The sequence below is a fragment of the Andrographis paniculata genome, unplaced genomic scaffold (assembly GCF_009805555.1).
Source record: "Andrographis paniculata isolate CXL003 unplaced genomic scaffold, ASM980555v1 Contig79END, whole genome shotgun sequence".
NCBI lineage: Eukaryota > Viridiplantae > Streptophyta > Magnoliopsida > Lamiales > Acanthaceae > Andrographis > Andrographis paniculata.
Window position 1 is genome coordinate 1,517,205 of NW_026137616.1, and position 19,646 is coordinate 1,536,850.

At 37.7% G+C, this 19,646-nt stretch overlaps 4 protein-coding genes across 18 annotated transcripts; 1 reads left to right on the plus strand and 3 right to left on the minus strand.

The window, feature by feature from the left end:
* The first annotated feature begins 1,752 nt into the window (after window positions 1–1,752).
* LOC127240171 (transcription factor GTE4-like) lies at window positions 1,753–6,066 on the plus strand. Of its 2 annotated transcripts, none has more exons than XM_051258677.1 (5): window positions 1,753–4,719; window positions 4,829–4,874; window positions 5,031–5,108; window positions 5,296–5,371; window positions 5,745–6,066. In XM_051258677.1, exons 1-4 carry the CDS (start codon window positions 2,272–2,274, stop codon window positions 5,355–5,357), a joined length of 2,634 nt encoding a protein of 877 aa, XP_051114634.1. In that variant the 5' UTR covers window positions 1,753–2,271; the 3' UTR covers window positions 5,358–5,371; window positions 5,745–6,066. The 2 variants fall into 2 exon arrangements, with proteins under 2 accessions (XP_051114634.1, XP_051114633.1); XM_051258676.1 differs by having other exon boundaries at window positions 1,756–4,719; window positions 4,998–5,108.
* LOC127240173 (cold-responsive protein kinase 1-like) lies at window positions 5,779–12,655 on the minus strand. 14 transcript variants are annotated; one of them, XM_051258690.1, is made up of 14 exons: window positions 11,560–11,912; window positions 10,786–10,913; window positions 10,512–10,627; window positions 10,195–10,405; window positions 9,879–10,116; window positions 9,517–9,667; window positions 9,144–9,432; window positions 7,959–8,247; window positions 7,159–7,492; window positions 6,866–7,057; window positions 6,570–6,628; window positions 6,355–6,435; window positions 6,063–6,178; window positions 5,779–5,940 (listed from the first exon to the last, which is right to left on the minus strand). In XM_051258690.1, the coding sequence occupies exons 2-8, from the start codon at window positions 10,865–10,867 to the stop codon at window positions 8,198–8,200; spliced, it is 1,137 nt and encodes a 378-aa protein (XP_051114647.1). In that variant the 5' UTR covers window positions 10,868–10,913; window positions 11,560–11,912; the 3' UTR covers window positions 5,779–5,940; window positions 6,063–6,178; window positions 6,355–6,435; window positions 6,570–6,628; window positions 6,866–7,057; window positions 7,159–7,492; window positions 7,959–8,197. The 14 variants fall into 14 exon arrangements, with proteins under 14 accessions (XP_051114647.1, XP_051114649.1, XP_051114644.1 ...); XM_051258692.1 differs by having other exon boundaries at window positions 6,063–6,197; XM_051258687.1 differs by having other exon boundaries at window positions 6,355–6,455.
* On the minus strand, window positions 12,261–14,914 carry LOC127240175 (cold-responsive protein kinase 1-like). The gene is made up of 7 exons (XM_051258694.1): window positions 14,747–14,914; window positions 14,078–14,205; window positions 13,796–13,911; window positions 13,502–13,712; window positions 13,181–13,418; window positions 12,905–13,052; window positions 12,261–12,819 (listed from the first exon to the last, which is right to left on the minus strand). The coding sequence occupies exons 2-7, from the start codon at window positions 14,157–14,159 to the stop codon at window positions 12,466–12,468; spliced, it is 1,149 nt and encodes a 382-aa protein (XP_051114651.1). The 5' UTR covers window positions 14,160–14,205; window positions 14,747–14,914; the 3' UTR covers window positions 12,261–12,465.
* A 1,315-nt stretch (window positions 14,915–16,229) lies between these two features.
* LOC127240172 (protein DJ-1 homolog B) lies at window positions 16,230–19,618 on the minus strand. The gene is made up of 8 exons (XM_051258678.1): window positions 19,417–19,618; window positions 19,137–19,337; window positions 18,787–18,936; window positions 18,499–18,681; window positions 17,582–17,662; window positions 16,993–17,193; window positions 16,768–16,908; window positions 16,230–16,601 (listed from the first exon to the last, which is right to left on the minus strand). The coding sequence occupies exons 1-8, from the start codon at window positions 19,570–19,572 to the stop codon at window positions 16,395–16,397; spliced, it is 1,320 nt and encodes a 439-aa protein (XP_051114635.1). The 5' UTR covers window positions 19,573–19,618; the 3' UTR covers window positions 16,230–16,394.
* Between the last annotated feature and the right edge of the window lie 28 nt (window positions 19,619–19,646).

Consider the following 19,646-nt stretch of genomic DNA (forward strand, 5'->3'; position numbering starts at 1 on the left):
TCTTTCACAGACGTACTAACGGTCGTATGCTCCTTCGTCCTGTCGACGGCCGGTGTCGCGTGCGCCATCACGATTAACGTCGCCGTCGCGCGTCAGTCTTGAACAAATCGCATTTTTGTGCATGGAAGAGGAAAAACAATTGAGGGAGCCTGCGCAGCAACAAAATCGCATTTTTTGGCATTTTGTTTTTAAATATTATATTAAATATAATTTTTCATTAGCATAAAATTATATTCAATAATTTTTATTTTTTTTATTTTAAAATTTTAAAAATTCTTAGAATTCTTTTCCTATTTCATTTGTATTTTACTATTTAATTTCTATATTTTCTTAAGAAATAATTCTATTATAAAATATCATATTACATATTAATTTAAAGAAAAAATTCAACTATCAAAACAAACACATTCCATTATGGTTTAACTATCATATTCCCTCCGTCCCATCACAAAGTATTCATTTTCTCATTTTAGTCTATTTCATAACAAAATATCTATTTCCTTTTTTTTAGTAACTGTACTATCTAATTAACATTACAAATACCCTTAAAACTTACAATATATTACACAAATGTCTTTATTTTTGTATCACATATACGAACAAATACTAACAAGGTTATTTTAATTATTTCTACTTTATTCCTATTATATCTCAATATAATACTAATATTTCTAAAATTACATGTAAAAAACAAATGAATATTTAGTTTCATGTTAAATTTTAATTTAAAGAAGAAACTCAACTATCAAAACAAACATATTCCATTATGGTTGTGTTGGTTTAAAAGATTTTGTAAAATTTTAACTATTTGTCAAATTTATTTCTCTAAACATATTAAATTGGAACATTTGTTTTTTCTTTTATATATATATTATACCAAATTAATTTTATTTTCAAATATTATATTAATATTTATTTATATAATACCATATAATTAAACTTTTATTATTAAAAACTAAGTCCATGATTCAAACCTCAACTAGTCTTAAGCAATGAAATAAAGTGCTTCATAAATTGCATGAGTGATATATGGTTGGACTTGTGATCGTGAGGATCATGGGTTCAAATGTCCTACACCTCAGGTCACCTGCCAATACAACTTTATGTCGACTGCACTTCATTTGCATCAGACAACCTTGATGTTAAATTAAAAATATGACATTTCCAATTGAGTCATTGCGTATAAATTTTTTCAATTGGGATTCAAAACTAACCTCAAATTGTTAAAAATGCCTTTTATATTTGAATAATTGTGTAGTATTTTCTTCAATTGGATTCAAAACTCACCTCAAATAGTTGAAAATAAATTTTATATAGATAATATAAATAATATAATATATTATCATTTAAAAAAAATATATTAAAAAATTTAGATAAAAAAACAAAGACCAAAATAACAAATCAATACTACTACTGGAGTATCTTTTACAGGAGGGAGGCCCGGAGGGGCCTTTCTCAAGTCACAGGAATCCAACCCAAAAAAAATGCTATAAAGGAGAAACACTAAAAACTAAAGCGACACCACGTGGCGCGACTTCTTCAATCGCGCGTGGAATCAACGAACGAATAAGATTTTTCCAGATCGGTGACGTCAGCAGCCCAATAGGCGGGCTCACTCGCCAGCGCGTGGGGGAAATAGCACCGCCTTTGGATCAAAAATCAAATGGCAATCAGCGCGTGGGATTAAAATCGATGCGGAGGCGAGCGGGACAATAACACTCCACACAGAGTCTAGAGAGAGAAACATTTTTTTTTTTTTTTTAAAAAATCTTATTATTATTATTATTTTTTTTCTAGAGAGAGAAAGAGATGAGTGGAGTTCGGATCAAAGAACACAACAACGCTCGCCTCCCTCGTTTCTTCTCTTGTGCCCACGAACCCTAGATTCCGTAATCGGTTTTTGTTTTTTTTTTGGTTTTTCCCCTGTTTTATTTACTGTTTGTGTTAATTATCTTCGTTTTTATTTCGTCTGCTGTTAGGATCTCGACCTTCGTTTTTTTATTTTTTTTGGCTCCTGTTTTCTGGTGCTGTAGAAGTTGGATCTGAGCGGTATATGTGAAAGTATACGCGTTTTCTGATCTATCCGAGCTCGATTTTCTCTTCTACTGCCGCCTCTAGTGATTATTGTTGCCCTTTGTTTGTATGTTCGTTGTCCATTTTTAGGGTTTTTGAAACCCTAATTTTGTTGAATCATGTTATCTATCGGTACTTGAGGAGGTCGATTTGGGGGAAATTAGGGGTTTTATTATTCAGTGATTGGTGATTACATGTATGGATTCGGGGAGTTTAGGGGATTCTGACGAGGATTTGAAGTATTTGAGGCGTCGGTCGACGGAGAAGAATCGTATAGTTTATACCCGAAGGTCGAAAAAAGCCCTTAAATCCTCCAATAATAACGATACTGCCCCTGCTACTTGCTCCACCGGTAACCTCACCTCCTCTGCCCCTTCCACCTCCGCCGCGAATCCTACCTCTTCAGTCACCGATGTTTCCCCCGCAGAAGTTAACAACGCTGTTGCTGCCGGACTTTCTCCCGCTCGTATCAATGAGGGTCCCAAGTATTGTGACACCGCTTCCCCTCTTCTGCCTGTTATAAATGGAAATCTTGCTGGGACAGGAACAGCCTCACCCTCAAGATTAGTCGGGGACAATGTTGAGGAGTCATTGGGAGCTACAGTTGGAAGGGAGGGTGACCCTCAGAAATCTCCTTCTCTAGCGGAGGTTCTCCAGCGTGGGTCACCTGGCAAAGATGCGGATTCTTCTGGCCAGCTGATGCTGGACGAACAGCAACAGCCCCGAGAAGAAATGCCTTCATTGTTGGAGGATGAAAGTTCAGCACAGGTTCGGGTGCATGAGGATTGTGGTAGCCTAACTGATGGGAAGCAGAATGTTAGTGAGGGTAAGAATTTGGAAAAATCAACACCTGTTCACAGTGAAATTCAGCAGATGAGTGATGACAGGCTTCCTAGTTTGAAGGAGCAACCAACATTTCCAAGTGAAAATGATCAGTCAATTGACAAAGGGCTTGCAGCATCAGATCTGCTCGCTGGGAATGAGTCCCTGAATGACAAAGAGCCAGTGACAGGTTCGATTGCAGTTGTTCTCCCGTCTTCTGTGTCAACGGTTTCACCTCAAGTCCCAGAAGGTAATGCTCCAGCAATCGCTACTGTTGCGGCAAAGCCACTAGTGGTATCTAGTGTTGATGATAGAATTAGAATTAATTTATGTAATGGAACCCCAAAGGCTGATATTAAGGAGCTCAAGAAGAAGCTAGAGTTAGAGCTTAATCAGGTTAGGCGGTTAGTTAAACAGTTTGAATCAAAGGAGTTACATCTTGCTTCATATAATACTCAGATTAGCAAAAGCAATATTAGTATGAATAGCAGTTATGTAGAGCCTGAGGATGCTCCTATTGGTGGTTATAGTCAACCTCAACCTCAGCATTCCCAAAATGAGGTTGTAAACCGGAGGGTGTTGGTGAGGATGAATTCAGAGATGGGTGTCAAGAAGCACAAAGAATCCAGGCCTGCTTCATTAGTGAGAGTTAATTCTGATATGGGTGCAGCCCGGAATCTAGAATCACGGCCATATAGGCGGCAGCTCACTGTTGCATTAATGGAAACCAGTGACCCAGGTGTGGAGAAGGAGAAAAGGACCCCAAAGGCAAATCAGTATTACAGGAATTCAGAGTTTCTTTTGGGAAAAGACAGACTGCCTCCTGAAAATACTAAGAGACACAAGTCAAACAATGGGAGGAAACACAGTAGAGAAGCTGGATTTGCATTTGGCTTTGGGTTCGATAAAAACAGGAATAGGTTGTTTAGAAGCTGTGGCAGTTTACTCCAGAGACTAATGAAGCACAAGTTTGGTTGGGTTTTCAATGAACCTGTAGATGCTAAGGCCCTGGGATTGATTGATTACCATGACATCATTAAGCATCCCATGGATTTGGGTACAATTAAGACAAGATTGGCGCAGAATTGGTATAAGTCCCCGGGCGAGTTTGCTGAGGATGTTAGACTTGTCTTTCGCAATGCCATGACATATAATCCAAAGGGACAAGATGTCCATGTCATGGCAGAACAACTGCTGCAGACTTTTGAAGAGAGATGGGCAATTATAGAGGCTGAATATAATCCTTATTGGAAATACCAAATGTATCCAGACGGAGGGTTGTATACCTCCCCTTCCAGAAAGGCACCCCCCCAGTCTCATCGATTTTCAGCTGTAGACTCGGCCTCAGCTCCCATTCCTGCTTTTATACCGTCTGCTGTCCATGGCCCTGCATATGTACCTGCTGCCGCCGCCTCACAGATGAGGAATTCTAATGAACCTGAGCCGATGTCATCAACTATGGTAATCGATCCTAAAATTCAACGGCCTTATTTTGGAAGGACCCCAGCACCCAGGAAACCTAAAGCAAAGGATCCCAACAAGAGGGACATGACTTATGATGAGAAGCAGAGACTTAGTACGAATTTGCAGGGTTTACCTCCTGAAAAGCTTGATGCAGTCATCCAGATTATCAAGAAGAGGAATACTGCAGTTTCTCAGAATGACGACGAGATTGAGGTGGACATAGATAGTGTGGATACTGAAACACTATGGGAGCTTGACAGGTTTGTAACCAATTACAAGAAAAGCTTGAGCAAAAACAAAAGGAGAGCTGAACTCGCTCTTCAGGCAAGAATGGCTGCAAATCAGAGTACTGGAGGGATGGTGAGAACTGTAACATTTTTTTTTTTTTTTGCTTGTTATTTACAATTATGGGTATTTTGTTTGGTTACTTAAGAGAATGTCATTTAATTATATTTCTGAAAAATTGCAGAATTCCACTCTGCCATCAACTGAAAAATATGCTGCAACTGGAGCAGGTATTGATTAATTCTATGATTCTGGTGTTGTTGTATATGTTCTTTTCTGTGGGTGCGTGTGTGAGCTATGGATTTTATTTTTTGGTGAAAAATTGGCCTGATAACTGGATTTATTGTAAAAAGCAACTGAAAAGGGAACTGCTCCTCCACCTGAAGGTGAAAAAGAGAGAGATAGCAGAAGCAGGTCCAGCAGTTCAAACAGTTCCAGCAGTGATTCTGGCTCGTCTTCGAGTGGTAAGTGGTGATTCTTTTTCTACTATCTCCATGGACTTGAAACAGATCTATTTATGGTGATGTTATATGTTGATCAAGACTGTCTTTGGTTATTATCTCTTCTTATCCTATTCCTCCCTCTCTAATAATAATTAAATAAATCTTTATGGTTTCTTTCTTTCTTTCTTTTTCTTTTTTTGGTTGACAGATTCAGATAGCGAGAGTTCCTCTGCAGACGGATCAGATGCAGAGCACACGCCGAGGACATGAACAAAATGATTCAGGTATTGAATATGCTTTATGATAAATGTTCAGCCTTACTTGTTTATTATGCCTAGATATTCACATTTGCAACCTTAATCTGATCTGATAATATTTTTAGGTTTTATATGATGTTTTATAAATTTCATATGCAACAATCATAGTTTGAATTTCTAAGTAACACAAAACCTGAAAAAGTCGCTTAAGTGCTAGTAGATCAGAACAATGAATTCATAGGATGACATCGCAATCTACTGTTATTATGTTCCCCTGCAAAAAAACATGGAATCTTTACGAGTTTAGAAACCTCTGCTACTTTGGGTTTTATTGCTAATAATGTTGCAACATACTTGTATTTTGTCAGCTGTTAATTGTATGTGGCCAATGTCAATGCAGGACTGTTGGGAGAATGATGGCTTTTTCCGGGGCATTCTGTAGGTTTAATAGTTTTCTGTGCCATCATTCTACTTGCACAATCTTCGATTTGAGGAGTGGGTCTTTTGTTTTAAGGCAATACTTTTGTTATCAGCAGCCTCGGCTCAAACGGACAGATGAGTGAATGCGCTTCTGTAAGTGTAGGTGGTTTGTATTCCTGTTTTAGCACAATGTATTGATGTAGCCTCCTTGTATATGTAGCTTAGGGATATGCTGTAGTATAGATTTCTCTAGTATGAAAATTGCACATGATTTGAATTCATGCATTCAAATATTCACCTGATGCACTCGTGGTAGATGAAAAATTTGTTGTGATTTAGCCTCTGTTGATTGCTATTTCCTGGGTGAGATATACGTATATCCACTTGACAGCTGCCATGGAACAAGGAGACTTCCTGCATTCATGGGAAGACTCTAGTAGGAGAAAACAAGTTTGACACTTGTCATATAAGACTGATCCTAACCTTTCCAGCAATCGATCTCGACGGGAGGTGCACAAGCAACATATCAATTGCGGGAAATGGTAAATTTGCAAATCAATAATTCAGATCAGGCTTGGAGAGACTCTTACCTCCGATTGATGTCAAGAACCCATCATGTTCATGTGATTTTGATCAAGCTTATCCTTGGGATGACACTGATTCCCTGTGATCTACCAATTTTACGGAATATCTGTCACCAGAATGCTTCGAATTAAAACACACTAAAACTAGCTAACCACATGCGTACAAAACCCTGGCTCAATGCAAGCACCGAACACAATTAGAAGTATAGCTTGATCCTTACCGGCCTCTGCTTCAAGTGATGCATTATCACCAACTTGTGGCCACCATTAATATCTTCATCTGTTTCAGGGAAGTAACATTTAGTCATCATACTTATATGCAATTATTGCAGTCTACAGTAGACAAGTAATTATGCAAAAACAGCTAACACAGTTACAATGCAACAATCAAGCCACTAAAAACAAGGGGAAAATGGTGATTCCAGCAGAGCCAGCAACCTCAGGACCCTATTAATTGACATCTTAGAGCACAAAAGGAACAGCATTTTTACTTGTGTGCATCTCAAACAGAAGTTACCTCTCCAAATCCTTCAAGTTCAGCATATAGACATCCTGGATTCAATGACTTGGCCTTCCCCAGCATCGAATGTTTTTGCATAAAGATACAAATTGTTGTCATACCAAACATATTCTTCTCAATGTATTACTCCCTTGCTGTCGTAGGCCTCATGTACAATCGACTTGTTCATAGTTGCTACTCACATGGATCCTAAATGTTGTTGAAAATCAAAATCAATAGAAACGGGTGAGCAGCATAAGAAAATTAATAGCTGAAATAAAATATAAAGCAGCTCATGATAGGCACTTTACACTGGAGTAATCCTTAGCAGTGGCCTCACAGAGAGATTTGATGGTGTCATAAATAATCTTGACGAGGTCTTCTCAGGACAGGACATCAAGGTTCACTGGACACCCAAGCAGGTATGATGATGACTACATTCAAGTCCTTCAACTCTTCGTACAAGTTGCTTTATGCCATAAATAATCTTGACGAGGTCGTCTCAGGACAGGACATCAAGGTTCACTGGACACCCAAGCAGGTATGATGATGACTACATTCAAGTCCTTCAAGTCTTCGTGCAAGTTGCTTTATCCCAAAGTCCTCCAGAGTTCGGTGAAGCTGCAATACATCTTCTGGTGCATACTATCATGTATATCACAAAGGCATGTCATCCGAAAAGCTCAGAAGAAACTAGCAGAAGAATATGCATTTAGGCATGGCTGATGGTAACTTTAAAAAAACAATAGACTAAATTTCTGCACAATTTCTTCGGTCTCCATCAAAATCAGTGCTTAACAAGGTAAAACCAATTACGTACTCTCGCAACGAAACTTCCATATGAAATCTACGTACTTAGTCCTATGGGTATTAATTGATCTCACGTGCAAATGCATAGTAAAAACACACCATAGATGGATTGATGATCTACCGAGCAATAAACACAAGTACACAATCAAGTTACGAAATGAGGCGGATAAGTTCTTCAAAACCATAAACAAATATTCAACAAGAAGAAGCAATTCAGTACAATAACAACGAAGCAGAGTCGTAGCTTCAGATCATAAAAGAGAAAGGAGAAGCATAGGACCTCAGATCTAGGGTCATGTACCTGATATCGGCGGCAACACCACGAGCACTGGTGAGATCGTAGAGAGCGAGGCTGGAAACGAGGTTTCAACTTCATGCGAAGAGAGGAGCGACAGAGTGGCTGCCCGATCCCGCTGATGCTCCGCAAGATAGAAAACTTCCGCACGGCAGCCGACTCCGATGATAAGGCACGGGGAACAATTACGAGTACGCGCTACTGGCGGCGGAGGTCGCCGGAGAACAGATCTCTAAACTGCCGCCTTAATCGGAAAGCATCGGATTGGGAGAAGCAACTGTAGAGAGATCCGTGGCTTCAAAATGACAAAAAATATTAATTACATATAATATAAATAAATACTCCACCCTAGATGATAATCATTACAATTTATTCATAATTAGTAATACACCAGTTGCATTACTAAGCACATAATTATTTTATTTTCACATATATATATAGGAAATAATAATTTATTAAATTTCTAAAACACTTCGGAGATACGTATTAATATCTTATTTATAGAAAATGGTTTGAAATTTCATAACACATAATTATTCTATTTTCAGATAATCAATAAAATTGTATATGTTATTTATCCTTTGGAATAAATTATATATATTTTTTTATTTTTTTTTTTTTACGACGTTGGAACCGGCAATTTTCGGGTGGCCTTTGGAATAATTTTTTAATACTTGAAGGGTGGTTTATGCTAATAAAATAACATACAAATGGTCTCAAAATTGATATCACAAACTCCTATGAATGAAAGGTTTGTTGTATTTTTATATTTAGATATATAAGAAAAATAAAATAAACTCCAGAGACAAGCATGAGATAAAAAATGCTGCTGTGATTCGACTCTTTTTTCATGACAAGTACAAATTACTTATATATTACCATGTACAAAATCTTCTATTCAGTGTTCTTTATCATAAAACAAAACAATAGAAGTAATAACATACAACAATACAATAGCACAATACCTATAAACAAACTCTAGCCGGGGTGCGTATTCGAAGAATAGCGACTTTCCCGTGTCATTAAAAATACACATTGTATGTTTTCATCATTTTTTGCCTTTACCAGGAGGACTTCATAAATTAACAGGACACAACAACGCAACCGAGCAAGATGGGATTCAATTGCTTCGATCATAAATTGAAGAGAAAGATATTGTAGCATGGGAGCTTTCGGAGGACAAAGACTTACCGTTTGATTGTACCTCTGATGACAAGGGATTGTTCTCGCTCGTTGAGCCCCTAAGATTCATCAGCTCCATAATCAATCCCGGCCTTGATATCTTCCCCTCATCCATATCGAACTTTTCACCATTCAGCATCTTGACAACATCGGGCATGGATGGCCGGCGTTTTGGCAAGTCTTGGGTGCACATTAGGCCAATCTTGAGGAATCTGCAAGCCTCATCAGCATCGAAGTTCCCCTCGAGCGCCGTATCAACCAACTGCTCAAGATTGCCTTGTTCATACAGCCCCCAAGTCTGTTAGCAGATTCAAGAGATAATCAGGCTTTTTTTCTTAGCCAAAAAGAGAAAACATAATTCAAGAAAAGTGACTGTACATACTCTTTCAAGAAGATATTGATCTCTCGAAGGCAATCGCTTGTTCGTGTTACTTCTTCCAGTGACTATTTCGATTAGGAGGATACCAAAACTATATATATCTGCTTTCCGTGTCAGCCTCCCCCTGATCGCGTACTCAGGGGCCAAATAGCCGCTGTAAAAGCAATACAAAGGATAAACAACATAATCACAAGCATGTGTTAATTAACTGTGATCACCAGCACCATTGGTAGTGTCAAACACATGACACAAAATTAAATAAAACTACCATTTTGAGAAGTCAAGAATTTGTACAATATAAGAATTGATCACAAATGGAATTCGAGTTCTTGAAAAAACAAGAGTGAAAAAATTCAGCAACTTACTAAGTTCCAGCAATTCGTGTGCTGATATGAGTTGCGGTGGATGGGAAAAGCTTTGCCAGCCCAAAGTCCGAGATTTTCGGGGTAAAATCTCTGTCAAGAAGGATATTGCTTGCTTTGATATCTCTATGAACAATATGGGGCCAGACTACATGGTGTAGGAATGCAAGTCCCTCTGCTACACCAATGCATATTTTGGTCCGTATGCTCCAACTGAACTGACTCGCATCGTAGCGACCACCTGCATTATGATGCAATTAGCATAGGCTGGACCCAAAATGAAGGATTAGAAAGACAATTAGTTTGCACGAAATCATACTCAGAAGTGTTTGAGAAAGGCTATTGTTTTCTAGATAGCCATAAACTAAGATTCTGTGCTGTCCTTCGGTGCAGCAACCATACAATTTGACCAAGTTTTCGTGTTCCAGTCCTGATAGCGCCACTACCTCATTTAAAAATTCTCGAGCACCTTGTTCTGACTTAGCAGAGAGTACCTTTAATGCAGCCAAGGTGCCATTGTTTAGCTCTCCCTAAGTTTTGAATGTAAAGTTAGCTAAACAGTTGAGCAAGAATCACACCTATAAATGATGAAATCAACTCCTAAAGGCTCAAGGGGTTCTCAAATTTATTGATTACCTTGTATACTGATCCAAAACCTCCTTCACCGATCTTATTGGCGACGCTGAATTTGTTGGTTGCCCTTTCTAACTCTGTGTAACTATACAATTTAGCGTCTTGAATATTTGAAATTTCTGCAACCAAATTAAAAAAAATTTCATTACCTAAGGCATGATAAATGCAATACTGCCAAAGATACTGTCAATGGAATATAAAACTAGTGCAATGGTTTGAAATAATCATTTCAAAACAGCAATTCTAGTCTAGTTCTAATACAGTTTAGGTGGCATGCCTTTGGTGACATCATCGTCTACTGTCTGCCTAGGCCGTGGAGAAGAATATTGATGCCCAAAGCAACCAGAGAAACAAGTCATGAGACCTATGGAGAAGGAACTTGAAGTTGCATATATATATTCTTCCCTGTCAAGTGTCAACCACAGACCATGGAAACATGAGTTGATAAATTCCAGAAAAAACAGATCATAGGATACAGAAAATTAGAAAATCCATGTGCAATGCGGAACTCATTTTTGAGTTAGTCTTCTCTCCTGCCCGTGCCACATCAAATTAATAACCCAACAAAAACCCATTCAATTTTTAATGACATTGTAGAACCGAATTTTACGTTGTAGACTCTTTCTACAGTGGCTGAAGAATCCATTGTAGATGCTCTTAAAGAAGCTGAAAAAAAGAAAAGAAAAGAAAAACTGTGATAGTAAATTGCTATGTAATTTACATCAACAAGCAAGTGATTGCAGGAAAGCCTAAAAGCAGACGCCAATGCTACAAACAGCAATTTTGGTGCAAGCAAACCCTAGATGTGCTAGAAAACAACGAAATTCAACCAACATACACGCTATACGATAGAAATGAGTAAGCAAGAAATTAATGGGGAAAAAGGGAGAAAAAAGATATACCACCGAGTTTGAAAATTCCAGGGCACTACTGCCCTGAATTTGAAGCTCCTGCTACAATTCCCAAAGACGAAACTCCCATATACATATACATACAGTACACTGTGAATGGAAAAACAAACTAGATCCAGAAAGGAGACAGTACAGCTCACCAATTCTTTCGAAGCAAATAATTTTGTGAATGAAGACAAACACTGAAAATACCCTCTGTGGTCACAATTAGAGGCCCCCAAACCGAAAAAATGAAACCATATAGCGAATTAGGATAATCAATTCTCCCCCCGGCGTACTTTGTTGAAGAAAGTACGGCGTGCTCACCTTCTCGGCTGTTTGAAGAAATTTTGATGATTCACCTTCTCATATTATTTGAATAAAATAATTGCTCTGCTCATCTCCATGGAGTTGACCAGATTTTGATCTTTAACTTAGTATTGTGAGGCAGGTTTTGCTTGAGGGAAAAAATAAATAAATAAATAAGCACTTTCTCCATCCCCATCCATCAGAATGTTTTCGTTAGCCGGCTAATCAGGTGTTGATTATAAGAATTACAATTTTTTTTTTCAATAAAATAAAATATATTTTTTATATTTTTCAATTGAAATATTTATTCACCAAACAAATCTAGTTATAACATGTGCGGAAGATGATCTAGAAGTTAAACCTTTAATCTCAAGCTGATAAGTCCAGGAGCACACACACCGCTTGGCCCATTCTTACGGAAATTCTTATGAATAAAAAAGATTGCTTACTTTAGCTTCATGTCTTGTATTTTAATTTATTTTTTTTATTTCAATAATAATTAAATATAATATTTAATAAGAAAAAAATTGAGCCGGAAGCAATTCCAGCAACATGCTATATAATCTGCTGCAATGATTTGAATGCTTGGTACAAATTGCTTTTATAATACTAGTACAATGTACAAAATTCTATGCTCAATGTTCTTATCATAAAATAAAAGAAAAGCAATAATAAAACATAGACATCATAAATTAACAGGACACAACAACACAATCCAAACAAGAAAGAAGTTCATGGGATTCAAATGCTTCTTCTATCTATCTATCATAAATTGAAGAGAAAGATAATGTTGCATGGGAGCTTTCGGAGGACAAAGACTTACCGTCTGTTTGTACATCCGATGACAATGGATTGTTTTCGCTCGTTGAATCCCTAACAGTCACCAGCTCCATAAACAGTCCTGGCTTCGAAAGGTTCCCCTCATCCATATCGAGCTTTTCACCATTCAGCATCTTGACAACATCGGGCATGGATGGCCGGCGGTTTGCCAAGTCTTGGGTGCACATCAGGCCAATCTTGAGGAACCTGCAAGCCTCATCAGCATCGAAGTTCCCCTGGAGCTCTGTATCGACCAATTGCTCAAGCTTGCCTTGCTTGTATAGCCTCCAAACCTGTGAGCAGATTCAAGAGACAATTAGGCTGTTTTAGAATTCTTGAACAAGAGAAAACATAATTCAAGTGGCTGGCTTTACATACTCTTTCAAGAAGATATTGTTCTCTAGAAGGCAATGTCCTGTTGTTGCTTCTTCCAGTGACTATTTCGATTAGGAGGACACCATAACTATATATATCTGCTTTTCGTGTCAGCTTCCCCCTCATCACATACTCGGGGGCCAAATAGCCGCTGCGAAAGTAAACAAAGACTTTACTTCTTTATAACCACATGGAACTTCCAAGGAGAAGAAGGGATCTTTAAACAATGTAAAACTACCATTTTAAGATGTCAAGAATCGGGATTCTTCAAGTACTTACTAAGTTCCAGCAATTCTTGTGCTAACATGAGTCACGGTGGATGGGAAAAGCTTTGCCAGCCCGAAGTCTGAGATTTTTGGCGTAAAGTCTCTGTCGAGAAGGATATTGCTTGCTTTGATATCCCTATGAACAATATGGGGCCAGCCTACGTGGTGTAGGAATGCAAGTCCCTCTGCTACGCCGATGCATATTTTGGTTCGTACACTCCAGGTGAACTGACTTGCATCGTATCGACCATCTGCATTATGATGCAATATAATTAGCATCGGCCGGACACAAAATGAAGGACTAGAATGACAATGATTGTGTAAAAAATCATACTCAGAAGTGTTCGAGAAAGGCTATTGTTTTCTAGATAGCCATAAACTAAGATCCTGTGTTCTCCTTCGGCGCAGCAACCATACAATTTGACCAGGTTCTCGTGTTCCAGTCCTGATAGCATCACTATCTCATTTAAAAATTCTCGAGCACCTTGATGGGACTTTGCAGAGAGCACCTTTAAGGCAGCCAAGGTGCCATTGTTTAGCACCCCCTAAAAGTTTGAAAGGTAAAGTTAGCTAAGAATCACACATATGAATGATGAAATCAACTCCTACAGGCTCAAGGGGTTCTCACCTTGTATACTGATCCAAAACCTCCTTCACCGATCTTATTGGCGAGGCTGAATTTGTTGGTTGCCATTTCTAACTCCGTGTAACTATACAATTTTGCGTTGTGAACACTTGAAATCTCTGCAACCAACATATATTTTTTTTAAAGAAAACCATTAACAAAGGCATGATAAATGCAATACTGCCAAAATACACTGTCAATGGGGTAGAAAACTAGTGCAATGGTTGAAATAATGATGTCAAAACAGCAATTCTAGTCTAGTTTAGTACAGTTTAGATGACATGCCTTCGGTGATATCATCGTCTACCGGCCGCCTAGGCCGTGGAGAAGAATATTGATGCCCAAAACAACCAGAGAAACAAGTCATGAGACCTATGGAGAGGGAAATTGAAGTTGCATATACAATCTCTTCCCTGTCAAGTGCCAACCACACCCCATGGAAACATGAGTTGATAAATTCCAGAAAAAAACCAATCATAGGTTACAGAAAAGAAACAAAACATAGAAAGAATGGAAACAAAGGCAACTCTGAATTATCCATGAAGTTGCAGCTTAGTAAAGCTGACAAAAGAAACACAAGATAAAGTGGATCTTAGAACTTGCATATCACCCCTAACATACAGAATACTTAATGCTCTGTTTACACACTTCTTGAAAATTTGTCGTTGCACATCACATCAAATATCTATTTCTTCTAACAAAATATTACATGAAACACACAATTTTGTATCTTATAAAAAACTTGTAATGTATTTTACATCATCAACGAGCAAATGATTGCAGGCAAGCCTAACAGCAGACATACGTGCGATAAACAGCAATTTTTGGTAAAAACGAACCCTATATGTGATAGAACAACGCAATTCAGTCAATATACATGCTATACAATAGCAATTGAATGCGAAACGATCAGGAAGAAAGAAATTAAGGGGAAAAATTAAAAATAAGAACAACCGAGTTTGAAAATTCCAGACACACTGCTCCCCCCTTAAACTGAAGCTCCTTCTACAATTCCCAAAGAAGATGCTCTGGAAGGAAAAACAAAGTAGATTTCGAAATGAGGCAATAGTCTAGCTCACCGATTCTTTTGAACTGAAGCAAATCATTTTGTGAATGAAGACAAACTCTGGAAATATCCTCTGGCTCACAATGACAGACCCCAAACAGGAAAATAAATAAATAAATAAAATGAAACCATAAAGTTGATATGTTTCTCCACACCAATTTTTTCAAAATTTACTATTTAAATAAAGAAAATTATTATTATTATTATTATTCTTTTTTCAACTCCACGCACTAACAGACATCCCACTCTGGCATCGAACTTGAGTCATAGTCTTAAAAAATATATATAATATTTAAAATAATAAATGTGTTATTCGAAAATAACATCACATCACAATCGTAGGTTGGATCACATTATTCGGGAGTACAAAATATATATACACGTGTACGCGGGGACAAATGCACAAGTGATGTCTCAGTGTGGTCAGCGGATGTGTTTGTTTTGAGAATTTGTAAAAAATTTAACCATTTATTTATTTATTTAAAATATCAAATCAAATATTTTTTTTATTTTTATATTATATTAAAAATTAATTTTATATTCAAAATATATATTTATATAATTATCATACAATTATTTCAATTCAATTTTTTTTATTTTTTTTAACTGGAAAATGCGAGCAAGTGATGGCTTCCCTTTGTCCAATACCTGCAAGACTACATGTTTATAAATCCACTCATTTTCTCCATTCAACCTGTCATTCTAAACTTACCTACTATGTATATATAATTTGACTTTGTCTACTATAGCACTTGATTTAAGCATAAAAAAGCAAAAATTAATGGCAAGATAGTTGGGTAAGCCCGTGAGAGCCACATTTGATTTGCCTGCACAAGAAGCAATCTCTCAAAACCACATTTGCTTCCACTTCTATATTCCATATGTGAAAATATTACATACATACAACACTATAGTCAGTCCAACATAAAATAGATACACGTATACACGACAAATGCACAAATGGACAAATGTGCATGTTATTTAGTGTCCAAAATTCTAAATTCATTACTAATAAAAAATTAATATTTAATACGCTTGCATCGAATCAACGTGCATGTCTCCAGAATTGGCCATTTATTTCTTATTGGAATAAATGGGAAGCATCATTAGAGGCAGTCTCACTCACTCAAGCATCAGCATTTCACATAATATACAGTTTATGTTAATTGCTCTTGCAGAAATAGTCACAGATATTTAATATATATATATATATATTTTTTTTTACCCTTATGTTTATCTTTATGAATCGTCTTAACAATTATTGTATACAGATTTTGCATGTTTCCCAGCAAATGGAATTTACAAACTTTACCCCTCAGCTGTATATATCTAATCCCACAATTTAAGTGATAAAATTACTCTTTTACAGCATCAGATTTGAATTCAGGGATTTTCAAATATATGTATATCAAGATAGGAGCCATGAGCAGTGAGCACTATATGTTAATAGAAGAAGATAGAACCGATCATAAGTTTTTATTACATCAAAGGTTACATACCTGCTATCATTCGACTCATGGTAAAAACCTGCAAAATCTAGTGCTGCACAAAAAGCATGGTCTTTGCCACCTCAAGGGCCTTTGATCGATCAAAAAACTTTTCAGCAATGACAAGGGCGAACTCCATGGTAGTTCCGGGTCCTCTGCTAGTGACGAGATTGCCATCCACAACTACTCGATTCTCTGCTTCGCTTGGGTCGGACAGTTTGTTGCACATTGCAGGAAAGGCAGTGGCTTTCTTGCCCTGTTGTAATCAAGATTAACAGAATTCAAAATCTGCTTAACTGGGGATCATAGTGTATTCCGAAAATGTGTGAAAAAAATCCCCGGGTTCATTTGTTTTGCATTTGTTATAGCAGAGTTGCCATTTTTTTCTAGTTGTTGAGGATGATGGAGAGAAGAGATGATACCTTCAGTAAACCATGGGGCTCAAGGACTAAAGCCGGGGATGCACACATTGCTCCGTAAGGTTTATTTGATTCTCTTTGCTTCTTGAGCAGATTCACGAGCTTCTCTGAGTTTGCAAAAGCTTGAGCACCGCCCAGTCCACCCTGTCGAAAGAGAAATTTATTTATCATTAAGAATGTAGCCTCTTTTATAAACTTAAGAGATGAGAGTTCGAGAAGGCCCATTACTGGTAAAACTATAAGGTCATATGAGCTGTTGATGGCTTCATCCAGGAGAACGTCTGCAACGAGTTTAACTTTCCTAGAAGCCAAGATTTCAAGGGTTCCTTCGACTGATGCCACCACCACTTCAGCTTTTGCTCGTCGGAGTACATCTATGATGATTACAGCTTCCATCTCCTCAGTTCCATTAGCAATTGGCACAAGGATCTGTACAGGAAAAAGGAAATATATTAATGATTGGTAAATAATTCAAGAGCTTTATTCATGGATTTCATGCCTTCTAGGTGTATCAGCAGACTGATAATGTGACCTCTTACATTGTCTTCATGGCTTCCAATAGCAGTAAGAAGAAGAGAGTATAAAGATTATTATGCCATTTGATTTAATAAAAGATTTTTGGCTGTACGAAGGGCAGAATAATAAACTGAAACCTTTATTAGTTGTAAGACACAGCAAAAAAGAAACTGAACTGAACATGCATATATCAAACTAAATATTAATTAGACAACATAGCTATCAAGATTTCTGCAACAATGGATCAAATAGCACAATAGCAAAAGGCATCTGAGATCAGAAATATAAATGTGTCTGCTACCTTGGGAGAACCATCAAACTCCCACTTGACTGGGTTTAGTTCCTTGAAAGTATACTCAGCCCCATGGTTTGATCGCATGACCTAGACAAAAGGATTATGCATAGAAAACCATTAAAAAGATTAGATGAAATGGTATGAGTGTCCTGCACCAGAATACCATACTGGTGTAGCAGCAGACAATAATAGGACGTATCATTTTCAGGTATTTATGAAGTATGCAATATAATGCAAACAATACTGAACCTTAACAATCACTCGACAGTTTAACAAACAGCATTCAGAGTAGATATCATAAATTTGCATAATTCCCCAGCTTAACATGATCGCTGAAGTTTTTTACTTCATATATTAGACTCCCAATGCAGTTCTAGTATGTGTTGGACATGAAATTGCTAGAATCTGCATTCCTCCAACAACACCAAAACCTGGAACATTTTCAGTGTCTCTTTACAAGTTACGTCATTTTTCTTTATGTTTTCCCTTTCCAATAATGAATTTCTAACTTCATTTCTGATACTGTGAGTAACAAGTTACATGCATACTTGAAATTCCCAAGAGAGCAACTGAATGGATGCGATCAAGGGGGGCAAAATAAGACTTGAAGGGCCAAAATTAGTTCACTGAACAAGAAGAATCTATGGATTCAAGTAATATGTTTAGTTTCTAATTCAGGGTTCAATCAAGAGAGAAATCTTAGTGCAACAGACAAAATCATAGCAAGCTTTCAGTTGATCAATATGAATCCACATGAAAGATTACTGTTTTTACATATTACAACATTGATATGGAACGAGTTCATGTCCAACATATTAGTTCAAAAAGCCACTAGACTTAATAGAAAATGGCATATCTAACACTTCTAAACATGACACTAGTGCAAGTACAAAGGCAAAAGGGACAGAAGCGAGTATAGGTACCAGTGGCCCAGAAATCTCTTCAGCTTTTTCTTTTCCATACAGCAATTCAATCAGAGCAACAGCATATTCCAATGCCGTTCCAGGTCCACGACTCGTCAGTACTTTGCCATCCTGCTGCACCCTGTATTCCACAGCAGATGCAGCAGATGACAGCTCGTTCATAAAAGATGGGTAGCAAGTTGCCTGTTAAAAGATTAACAACTTTCAGCCATGAGAAAGAAAGAAAGAAAGCTTTCTTGATAGAAAACAGCACATAAATTGAATCAGCTAATCGGTTTTTCCCCTTACTTTCAATCCCTTTAACAGGCCCCATGAACCAAGTGCAACAGCAGGAGCTGCACATATTGCAGCATATGGTCGACCATCAACAGCCTGTTTTTTCACAATGCTTTCAAGTGTTTTGCAATCCTTGAAGGTGGCTGCGCCAGGCATTCCTCCCTTTCCAAGCAAAATTCAGTACATAATCAGCAAGATTTAATGGAAAAAGAGCATTCTAATTATGACTGGCACCGTATTAATTAAAAATTTGATCGTCTCTGCAAGATTAATTCTAAGAATATCAGAAAACTTCTTCTGTAGAAATATCAAATTATTCTGAAACAATCAGAATTTCTTACAAATATATCAAAAATACTTACAGGAAGAGATACAAGATCAAAAACAGTATCGGTGCAATCAGAAATCAGAGCATCGGCGACGATTTTGACACCGTGGCACGCGTCAACGCAAAGCTGCTTCTCCACCGACGCTACCGTGACATCGGCGCCGGCTCGACGAAGCACATCGATCGTTACTACTGCCTCCAGCGGCTCCGTACCGTTGGCCACCGGCACCAAAACCTAGACATTGCAGCAAAAAACAGTCAGTAAACAATTAGCCAAATCGATTTTGAATAGACACTGTGTGGTAGCTGGATACCTTCTTATCTGCAGCGGAAGCCATGATCGAAGTGTAGATGCGATTGATTCTACGAACACTGGGCGTGCGGAAATACGAACTGCCGAGGAGTGATTTCTGAGGAGGAGATATATATGAGACGAGAGGAGTGAGGTGGCGAAAGTTCAGCGTCGCCATTTATATATATTCTCATCACTGTTCGGTCGAAGCCTCTCGAGACAGCAAAGATAAAGCTCACTTTTTTAATTTAT

Excerpts from the sequence above, each read along its gene's own strand:
- LOC127240171 (XM_051258676.1), top strand. The coding sequence starts at position 2,272 with ATGGATTCGGGGAGTTTAGGGGATTCTGACGAGGATTTGAAGTATTTG. Across the intron at positions 4,720-4,828 it reads ATCAGAGTACTGGAGGGATG|AATTCCACTCTGCCATCAAC; the intron begins GTGAGAACTGTA and ends GAAAAATTGCAG. Across the intron at positions 5,109-5,295 it reads TTCTGGCTCGTCTTCGAGTG|ATTCAGATAGCGAGAGTTCC; the intron begins GTAAGTGGTGAT and ends TTTGGTTGACAG.
- LOC127240173 (XM_051258684.1), bottom strand. The coding sequence starts at position 10,867 with ATGACTTGTTTCTCTGGTTGCTTTGGGCATCAATATTCTTCTCCACGG. Across the intron at positions 10,628-10,785 it reads AGACGATGATGTCACCAAAG|AAATTTCAAATATTCAAGAC; the intron begins GCATGCCACCTA and ends ATTTGGTTGCAG. Across the intron at positions 9,668-9,878 it reads ACACGAATTGCTGGAACTTA|CGGCTATTTGGCCCCTGAGT; the intron begins GTAAGTTGCTGA and ends TTGCTTTTACAG.
- LOC127240175 (XM_051258694.1), bottom strand. The coding sequence starts at position 14,159 with ATGACTTGTTTCTCTGGTTGTTTTGGGCATCAATATTCTTCTCCACGG. Across the intron at positions 13,912-14,077 it reads AGACGATGATATCACCGAAG|AGATTTCAAGTGTTCACAAC; the intron begins GCATGTCATCTA and ends TGTTGGTTGCAG. Across the intron at positions 13,053-13,180 it reads ACAAGAATTGCTGGAACTTA|CGGCTATTTGGCCCCCGAGT; the intron begins GTAAGTACTTGA and ends TTACTTTCGCAG.
- LOC127240172 (XM_051258678.1), bottom strand. The coding sequence starts at position 19,572 with ATGGCGACGCTGAACTTTCGCCACCTCACTCCTCTCGTCTCATATATA. Across the intron at positions 17,663-18,498 it reads AAGAGATTTCTGGGCCACTG|GTCATGCGATCAAACCATGG; the intron begins GTACCTATACTC and ends CCTTTTGTCTAG. Across the intron at positions 16,602-16,767 it reads AGCCCCATGGTTTACTGAAG|GGCAAGAAAGCCACTGCCTT; the intron begins GTATCATCTCTT and ends TGATTACAACAG.